The sequence below is a fragment of the Dipodomys ordii genome, unplaced genomic scaffold (genome assembly GCF_000151885.1).
Source record: "Dipodomys ordii isolate 6190 unplaced genomic scaffold, Dord_2.0 Scaffold62, whole genome shotgun sequence".
NCBI lineage: Eukaryota > Metazoa > Chordata > Mammalia > Rodentia > Heteromyidae > Dipodomys > Dipodomys ordii.
In genome coordinates, this window is record NW_012267278.1 from 830,105 (window position 1) to 840,582 (window position 10,478).

A 10,478-nucleotide genomic window follows, 5' to 3' on the forward strand; every position below is an offset into this window, starting at 1 on the left:
GCTCTTTTCCTATTTTCTTCTTTGAAATTCATTCATATGTGACAAAAAGCCTAGTCCTATTTGCCAGGCGTTCTTAAATTTAAAAACAGAAGCTCTCTAAGGGCAAGAAACCTGTGCTGCAAGGATAGTAGCACACGCCTCAGAGGTGATGTTCTTAAATTATCAACACTCAACATGATTTTGCTCTCTAAGACAGCACTTGGAACAGCTATCAGCCCATTTTTGTCATACGGTCCTTCTGAAATATTTCAAGCCATTTAAACAACTAACATAGATTTGTAAAGCAGGAGAAATAACTTGTCAGACTAAAGTGCTATTAGTGACTATACTCAAGAGGCTGTTGAGATTTCATAATCTAAAACTTTTTAACTATACTGTCATTATTATTACTATTTTTTTTAAGCACAGTCACTGCTTCTCAGACTGGGGAACTCTAGATATCTTCCTGTAGTGTCATTTTTCTCCCCCTTCATTTTTTTATAATCCTAAAAAGTTCTGGTTTTTGGATCCACAAGCAAAATGAGAATGCTAAAATGTCTTTCTACTCTGCCTCCTATGAGGAGATTTCAGGAGTAACATTTGTGTATGACACACCAGCCGTGATTTCTGAGGGTGTGGCCACATCCACACTGACAGTGAACATCAATTCAGAACAGTGGCTCATTCTCTCGAATTCCAGCTTCAGAAATAATGTAATTCTTTGCTTCCTGTGCACACTGATGAGGAAGTATCTAATTTTTAATTTTACATTGTTTAATAATTTCAGGGATGTTGCAATCAAAGACTGATTTACAACTAAAAATATAGAATGTATGTAAAAAAAAACTGTGAAATTCATGAAGCCAAAGATTAGAACTTGTTCCACTAAAAGTACTGGGAACAATAATTGGGAGAGATTTTATTCTTTGAGTATATATTAAATTACACTATCCCTGTTCTTTATCACCCTTTTAGTTGAACTGGTAAATATATGTTATCTTTCTTAGTCATTCACTACATTATTTTCTCTGGATCCCAAACCCAAGAAGGGGTTCTTTCTTGACACCAAAGAGATCCTTTCAGTAATGTCATATGGGGATAAATACAAACTGCCCAGCAACAAGAATGGCTTGTCAAATAGAAAGTCAATGGTCATTCTTTGTTTAAATAACACCTATAAAGAACAAAATGAAGTTACCAATGAAATTATATGAGGCAAATTTACAAACTTTTTTTTGAACAATGGTTCAATTTCATAAGGCCATACAAGGAAAACATTATCTATAAATCAAGTTGTCAACTAACATTTAATAATTAAATATAGTTAAATATGACTTTGGATCAAAAAACGATCCTAGGTAGTTGAAGGGCTATTCCCATTAATCCCACAATTTGATGAGACCATCCCACCCGCATGTGATGACCTTGGAAGTTTCATGTGGATGCCACACTGCACCTATGCACACCTTATCATGAGCTTTAAACCGACTGTACAGTTTTGTGGTTTTCCAGTCCCAGATATTTAATTTTCCATTTCCGTCTCCTGAAATCACATAGCTGCAACAGAAGAAAAATAAATTCACATTATTCAAACATTTTAAAGGGCTAAAGTGGGTCAATAACCAAAATGTGTCTTTTTACTTTCATTAAAACAAATTAATGAAAATACACAACACTCAGAATCATAAGATAGGCTATAATTTGAATTTCTACCTAAACTACCACCCCATTGAGCTAGCAATCTAAGAGTAGGAAATTATTATTATTATTGTTTTGGCAGTACTAGGATTTGAACTAAGGGCCTCATGCTTGTTCTGCTACATGAGCTCCATTCTTTTGTTTTTAGTTTAGTTTTTTTTTTTTAAAGAAAATAAGATTTTGTACTATTGGTTCAGCTGTCTTTGAACTGTGTTCCTCCTACCTATGCCTTTGGAGTAACTAAGATTACAGGCATGAATTACTATATGTGGTCCTAGAAAATTTTATTAATTTTTCTGGAACCAGGCTTGAACTCAGGACCTGTGCTTTCTCTTCCTCAGCATTTTTGCTGATAGCTGGTGTTCTATCAGTTGAGAAACAGCTCTACTTCCAGCTTTTTGGTGGTTAATTGGAGATAAGAATCTGGAGAATTTGTCTGCCTGGGCTGACTGCAAACAGAGATTCTCAGATCTCAGCCTTCTGAGTAACCCAGATTATAGGAGTGAGTTAGAGAATTATTTGTAATTAGACAAACTAGGAGTCGTAGCGGGCCATAATGAATCACAATCAGTGTGTAAACAGTCTGAAATAACATACAACCAGTTTCAAAAACATCCAGTGAACACATCAGATAAACAGTACTACATGAACTTTATTACCTTCTTAATTATATTTTTACTTCATTGTCCTATGAATATACCCAAAACTGAATCAAAGGTAAGCATAAGTACTAATCATCATACTAAACACACAGGGATTTCTAAATTTCTTCTACCTATTTATTTTGGCTAGGAATGGGGAAATGAGTGAGTAATTTCACTCTTAGTAAGACTGTAGGCTTCACAATTAGTGTGACCTAGAAATATCAAAAGCTGGATTTCAATTTTCAGCACTGATAAATTTGCTAAAGTTACTTTCATCTGAGTTATAGAATCAATCATTTTGGTGTTATTCAGTCTATAGCTTTGCTTAGAGTAAAAAGAAAAATAAGCTGGTTGCCAGTGGCTCACATCTTTAACATTAGCTACTGAGAAGCCTAAGATCAAAGGAACAAGGTTGGAAGCTACCTGAAGTCCCCTCCCCCTCCTAAATTAGAGAGACTCTATCTCCAATTAACCAGTAAAATGCTGGACTGGAGTTTGGCTTAAGTTGTACAGTTCTAGCAGTGAGCAAGCAAGCCATGTGAGATCTTGAGGCTCTGAGTTCAAGCCATAGTAAGAGCACAAAAAGAGAGAGAGAAAGGGAGGGAGAGAGGGTGAGAAAGCATTGGTGATGTAGCTAGCCAGAGATTTACTGGGTAGTTAAAAGGCACAGGCCTAAGTAATATGAGGAGATATACTGAGGGGCCTAAAGAAAAGCAAAATATAATTTTGTAACTTGTTCTTGCCTTTATTTTGACAGATTACCTATTTCTCAAACAAATAAATACATGTGAAAGTGACTTGTAAAGTACTGTTATTTATACAAGAGTTTGTATCATATCATCATATTTGAATATGAGAATAGACGATTTAAACTTACCTCATATCTGGTGAAAAGTCTACCTGACAAGCATAGCCTGCAACCATATGGCCCTTAAAAATTTTTTTCTTATTTAACCTGAATCTGTTCTGTGCTCCAAAAATTAAGATCTGGTTGTCCATTGATTGGCATGCTAACCATTTTCCTGTAAAATTCAAGAAATGAGATATTTTAGAGAAAGAATAAAAAATTAAGTAATATTTTAAGGATGTCCACTGCCAGTTTTTTGCTCCTAATTATTTTATAATAATAGAGAATAAAGCTGGTGCCAGCTGTAAATTGTTATAAAATAAGTTACTGGCAGGCAAAAGATAGTTTTATCTGAAGTAATAGATACTGTACCTATAATCCTATTACTACTGACTACTGCTCATATAAAAGCTTTTTTACAAAATAGTAAATACGGTAACTCTAAGGAGCTAAATAAAATATTTGAGTGGAATTAATTTATAATATGTATAGAAAATAGAACTTTGAGGAAAAAATCAACTTCCCTATCTGTGGCTAACTATGAGGGAAAGATTAATTCTGGTGAGAAAAATCTAGGATTATCACCAAATGACACATTTGATGAACAAAACTATACTGTTTTTAAAAGGCACATAGCTTTCATGTACCCAAGCATCATACAGCTTTTAGACCTTAAAGTACAGTATTTACTTGCATCCTATATTCTTGGGAAGGTCCTAACACTGCCTGAGTGAGCAAATGATCTTATTCAAGATGGGCATAGTATGTGAAATAGTTTGGTTTTAAAAACAAGTTACATGGAATGTAGCTGCCTCATAATATCAAAGTAGGATCCAGACAGGCTGTTCTTCTCCTAAGAATGACAGGACAATTGAAGACTGACCCCGATCTGCCTGTGCAGATGTCCAGACAGAGGAGCAAATTCTTTGCCTCCTAATCCTTGTTCTATACTTACAGTAGTTATGTGAGTTAGCTTCAAAGACAATGGTCCCTAAATCTCAGGTTTTCTGCTCAATACCCTCATGTAAAGCTATAATATGGATATAATGTCATTGTGTGTGCAGCATAAAGTATCTTGTTCTTAAAAGGCAATGAACTATTGAATGGAAAACAGTATAAAATATTTATCTTTTTTGCTTTTGCTTGAGAAAATCTTTTTTAGTGAATTGCTCAGGCATTCTTATTGGGAATATGACTGAACTTCCTATCCCTTTCAAAGAGAAGAGCTTACTGAATGATTTATTGAATTTGATCCCATTGGAAGAATTACTAGAGAAAAAAAGGAAGGATTATCAGAAATCCTTAGATACTCAGTAAATATTAGTTGTAAGTCATTGTTTCTTTTATTTTCACTTTTCAAAATAAGGTGAGGTGACTCACATAAAACAAAAAATTTCTAATTTTGAAAAGGTGTCCTGATACTAATGTGGCACTGTGACAAAGTTACCCTGGGAGGTAGTGGCCAACATTCTCATGACACTTAGCAATACACTGTGTCGTGAAAGCTCAGTTAACGGGAGCACATTCTATGCACGACTCACCATTTGGTGACAAAGTCACTGCAGGCATGGAATGCATGCTGGGTTCTGCTATGTATTTGAAATCCACAGGGATATCCCTAAAAAAAAAATTAAAAAATGAAAAACAGTATATCAGGGCAAGTAATTTACAAAAACAACTTTAGAAGAATTATCTCCAAAACAAAAGAACAGCATCTAAGAAAAAGCCAATTCTTGAAATTACATGTTTACTGAAACTTTTCATTAAACTTCTTGGATAAAGGAAAATCACAAAATAACACTGCGGTGCTTTTTAAAGCTTTTGCTTTATAAATGGCTTCCTATGAAAAGTGTAAGAGTGCCAGAGATTTTTATTTTCTAAAAGTTAGATTTAAGCTTTGGCCTTTTAGGTTAAAATTTTTGTTGCTAAATGTTCTTTAATAATGACTTCATCTTAAAATGTACCATAGTAGCAGAGGCAAGATGTCTGAGCAAGTCTATAGGGAATGCTACTTCACCCGCCAGCCAACCTCAACTCATCACCCTGCCTGCAGCTTCCGGTGTTCTAATGCCCTTGGCAATGTAAATGGATGACAGGTAGCACTGTGGGCACCTGAGAGCTGGTTTAACCTCTCTAGAAATAATAACCAGGGCCACGAAGATTTAGTGCTTGGTACCTAGACTATTTACTTCTACATGCAAAGCATTTTGAAAGTTTATGGTACAGGGGGGAAAAACACTAAAATAAAAGTGAGTGATATAAAGGATAAAAACAGGGGCTGGGAAGGTGGCTCAGTGGTAGAGCACTTGCCTTGCATGCATGAGGCCCTGGGTTCGATTCCTCAGTACCACATAAGCAAAAAGAAAAAAGCCGGAAGTGGCACTGTGGCTCAAGTGGCAGAGTGCTAGTTTTGAGCTGAAGAGCTGAGGGACAGCGCCCAGGCCCAGAGTTCAGGCCCCAGGACCAGACCTCCCCCTCCCAAAAAAAAGAATAAAAACAAAATGCAAAAAGAGGCCACTGGCTCATGCCTGTAATCCTAGCTACTCAGGAGGTTGAGATCGGAGAATCATGGTTTGAAGCCAGCCTATACTGAAAAGTCCCCGTGAGACTCTTATCTCCAATTAACCACCAGAAAACTGAAAGTGGTGCTGTGGCTCAAAGTGGCAAAGCTCTAGTCTTGAGCGAAAGAGGTCAGAGACAGTGGCCAGGGCCTAGTTTCAAGCCCCATGAGAAAAGAAAAAGAAAATGCAAAAAGGGTCATCTAAATTTAGAACTATCAAAAGTTCTAGGCACCTTTTCATTTTTACTATTCTCCACAATAAAAAGAATTGTGTAATTCTGAAAGAAGTTGATATTGCTGATTCTCATGAACTAAAAACAGTTTTTACAGTAATGTGTGCAAAATGGAATTTGATGACTGGGATATCAAGCAGCAATTTCAGTTTCAAGGTAGGGCTCATGTTTCAATACTTTTATTAAAAAACAATGAATATTTGGCTCCATGTAAGAATATTCTCCATCTAGTTACTATACCACCTAGGAGGAGGATCAAATGATTATTAGATGAAAAAGCTCTCAGGGATAACAAGGAAGGTATAACTTTTGTCAGGTCTCCAGCCCTGTACAACTCTAAGCCATGGTAAAAATGGACCTAAAAGAAATTCATGTTTTTGTCCTCAAATTTATTGTTAGTTGCTAACAATTTAAAACACAGATTGAAGCAAGAACATTTTCTAGGTTTATAATAGTGTTTTCCTAACCATAAACAAAAAAATCAAATGGATCATTATTTCAACGAATCTTAAATTGAACTGAATCTGAACTACCATGAACTTCATTACTTTTAGTAAAAATGTCTGCTAGTCATAGTTAAATTTAATAACCACAACACTATTTTCTAATTATACTGTAATTCAGTATAATAAACTGGGGATTCATCTTCAAATAATCTGTTTGGAAGTGAATTCATAAAAAAATGAACAAGGGTCTATGAAATTGTTAAAATAAAAATGTAATATTTATCAAACTTTAAATTTTTCTATTAAAATATATTACCAAATAAACATCTTTGGGAATAGACATGTCTATGACATTTCATGTAGTTAGCTATTGAATACACAACTCCCAATTCTCCTTCAGAACTAAGTTGCAGCCTTTTGTTGGCACAGTAGTATTGCTTAACAAGGCCAGTTTCCTCTGGCTTGTGTTCTTGTATCATTGTGCTGCTCAAAGCAGTACAGGACACACAGGTCTGGTAAACATGGTTTGGGTACAGGCTCCAGTGCTTCCTTCCTTGCTGCTGAGGTAAGCTCTCACTTTGAGAAGGTTAAGGCTTCCATTCATCTCTGCAAGCTGCCAGATGATGGGTACCACTAGTCATACTCTTAGGGGTATCTGTGAGAGCTCAGGATCCCAGCTGTTTTTGTTTCTTATTTGCTTTTGAAGCAAGAGTGAGCTTCACATTTATTGCTCTCTCACTAACTGAACTAAATTCAACATTCTTCTTCACCAGCCAGTCCCTTCATGCATCTATCTAGTCATAAAATCATAAACTCCAAGTTTTTGGAATCAGTATGACCAATTTGAATTCTGACCCATTCACAAGTCCTATTTAATAACCTTAGACAAATCACTTAACCTATTTTAGTAATTTATATAGAAAATGGAAATAATAAACATACCTATCTTGTAAGACTGCTTTGCATATTAAATCAAGAGCTCAGGGAAAAAAACACTTATCATAATGACTGCTATATAGAAAAAATTTCATAAATGCTATGTCATTAATGATTACACGAATCGTACTTAATGGTTAAATGAAAATCTAAAGGAGGTTCATAATTTCTAACAAAACAGTGCCATGTCTCTAAGAGTATTTCCTAAGATCAGAGGTGAAAAAAAAAGCTAACATTACATCAAATTGATTTAAGCAAAGCAAACTCTGTTGTCCAAAGTTCTAAAGTAGAAGAGAGATATTAAGCCTTGTAACTGGTATAACACTTAAATATTTGCCAATTTCTTTTATACCATTCTACATTTAAAAATGGATCTTAAAATAGAATTGAAATGTTTAATATAATTGAACTATAATTACCTCAAAAACAAAAGAGTACTGTGCACATGAACTAAGATGGTTTATATAAAACCTGGTGTTCACATCAGATACTTGGTAAGAAGCACCATTTCTGTAGTAAAGAAGATCTTAGCTATAAGGCATCTCAAACCATGGACTGACCTTAAGGATAACACTGTATGTTAAGATTACATATACAGCATGGGCAACTAGTTATAACCAGAAGGGGTATAATGGTAGTGTGGGAGAAATTTCAGTTAAATTATATTACATCTTTAATTATCCAAATTGTCCTGACAATAGTTAGGGCCCAATCACTGCAAAAGAATTCAGTCTTAGGAGGAACTGGACAATTATCCTCAAGACTGCCTACTCTCCTTAAAGAAGCATAACTTCTGGGAGAAGGAAGACACACTTTCTAGTCCTTGCAAAGTCGTAACCGCTTCTTAAGCTATGCTTCATAACTATGAAAACAAGTTGAGTTCCATCCAAACACTGATTTTAACAAAAAGTTTATCATGTATTTGTTTGCAACAAAATCATAAAACATGACCTATCATACTAAAGGAAACTAGCTTTGCTATTTCTTGACTTTAGGAAAATTGTTTTCTTCTCTAGGAAATCAAAATAAACCACCATATTCTGATTATATTCAACAAGCAAATATTTGTACAAGGGTGATGACAGGGAGTAACTTGCACAATAAATAGCTATTATTACTACAAGAAAAGCAATTTAAAATACATGTCCTCTGGAAAGAAGATCCAAAGGCTGTGAAGAGTAGGAAACTTAGATTTTGAGGACATTAAACAATGCATTGTACACATGTTCTAAAATAGTTTACATAAAATTTGGTGCCCAGGTTATATTTGAAGAAGGATCTTTGTTGTAAGAATCACAGATGTGAAAATATTCAAATGGTTGCACATTATTGGTCTTGTCTTTGTCTAACAAATTTTAAATACCTTGCTGTGTATAAGTCAGATTTTCTACTGATGAAAACTTACCACTCCCAAACTCTAAGGCTCTTATCATCAGATGTGCTCACAAATCTCCTATTCTCGTCCACAAAAACAATGGTGTTGACAGCACCCAAATGCCGATCATATTCCTGGACAATTTCTCCACTTCGAATGTCCCACTGTACAAGCACGAACAATAAAGTTAAAGACAGAAGTGGAGTGAAAAATCAACAATGACATAATTTTCTCAGGTTGAGAGGGAAAAATAAGTCATACTTCTATGCATTAATTGCTTTCTCCCAAGTACCAAGCATCAATAAAAAGTAACAAACATTTCCAATACACTTAAAGCTCAGAAATTTAACAAAAATAATTCAGAAAGACTTACTTGTACAATCTTTTTATCAGACATCCCAGCCACAAAGAGATTTTGCTTATCTTCATCAGGATTGAATTTGACACAATAGGGCACTTTTCGGTTTGTAAACCTTGATATACATTGTCCTAAAAACAAAGACTCAAATTAAGTAAGGAAAATAAATCAGACCATGAAAAGAGGACAGTAGCATTAAGATCTAGTGGTCATTTGTTTAATATATTTTGTTTAATATATTTGCTTGTATTTTACTGTTCCTTTCCACAAATTTTTAATGGTTAAAATATTTTTTTTAAATTTTATTTTATTGTTAACATGTACAGAGGGTTTACAGTTACATGAGTAAGGTAATGAGTACATTTTGTGTTGAGCATTTAACACACACACACACACACACACACACACACACACACACACACACACACACACACACACACACACACACACACACACACACACACACCCTTTGGTTCAACTGGAATAGCGTTAGCTTTGAGCAAAAAAGCTCACTGTCAGTATTTAGGAACTCAGTTCTGGGCCTAGCGCATGCACACACACACACAAAATCATTTTTTCAAAAGTAAATTTATACTATCAATTGTTGAATAGATATGTTATGGTTTCATTCATACAGTGGAATATTTTGAGCAATTAAAAAAACAAATGATTGGTATAAGTCACACAGCGAATCTTAGATATTATGTGGAATGAAAAAAGCTTAAGACAAAAAAGGGGAAGTATGCTATGATTCCATCTATCAGAGGCTCCAGAACAGGCAAAATGCATCTGTGATGAGGGAGTAGTTACTGTGGTTACCAGGAGTGGGTGCAAAAGAAAATTAGAAAAGGCATAAAAAGCCTGAGTGAGTGCTGGAAGTGTTCCATATTTAGATCTTGGTGGTAGTTAAAGCAAGCTCATAGATATGGTTGCCATTAAAAAAAAATCACTGTAATGTGTATGAACTTTACATACTTTATATTGCAGCTTGATTTTTTTTTTTTTTTTGGTTGGTTGAGGGGCTTGAACTCAGGGCTTGGGCTCTGTCCCTGAGCCTCTTTATCCTCAAGGCTAGCACTCTACCACTTGAGCCACAGTATCACTTCTGGTTTTTAAGTGGTTAATTGGAGATAAGAGTCTCACAGGGACTTTTCTGCCTGGGCTGGCTTCAAACCACTATTCTCAGATCTCAGGCTCCTGAGTAGGTAGGATTACAGGTGTGAGCCACCGTACCCCACACTACAGCTTGATTTTTTTTTCCCCCTACCATCCCCTCCCTCCCTCCCTTCCCCGAAGTTCTTTTTTTTTTTTTTTGATTGTGATTAAGTGATTACATAATTTCTAAGTCACAAGTTCATTCTAACTTTCCTGGAGCAAATTGTCTATCACAGTCTGTAATATA

At 35.2% G+C, this 10,478-nt stretch overlaps 1 protein-coding gene across 2 annotated transcripts in view; it reads right to left on the bottom strand.

Moving 5' to 3' along the window:
• Window positions 1-400: 400 nt before the first annotated feature.
• Window positions 401-10,478, bottom strand: part of Cdc40 (cell division cycle 40) — a 45,514-nt gene continuing 35,436 nt past the window's right edge. For both annotated transcript variants that reach the window (XM_013022430.1, XM_013022431.1), the window contains exons 11-15: window positions 9,092-9,207; window positions 8,749-8,882; window positions 4,710-4,786; window positions 3,199-3,343; window positions 401-1,536 (exon numbers count right to left, since the gene is read on the bottom strand). In XM_013022430.1, the coding sequence (XP_012877884.1) occupies window positions 1,359-1,536; window positions 3,199-3,343; window positions 4,710-4,786; window positions 8,749-8,882; window positions 9,092-9,207 (650 nt within the window). In that variant the 3' untranslated portion in view covers window positions 401-1,358. The remainder of the gene's footprint in view (window positions 1,537-3,198; window positions 3,344-4,709; window positions 4,787-8,748; window positions 8,883-9,091; window positions 9,208-10,478) is intronic.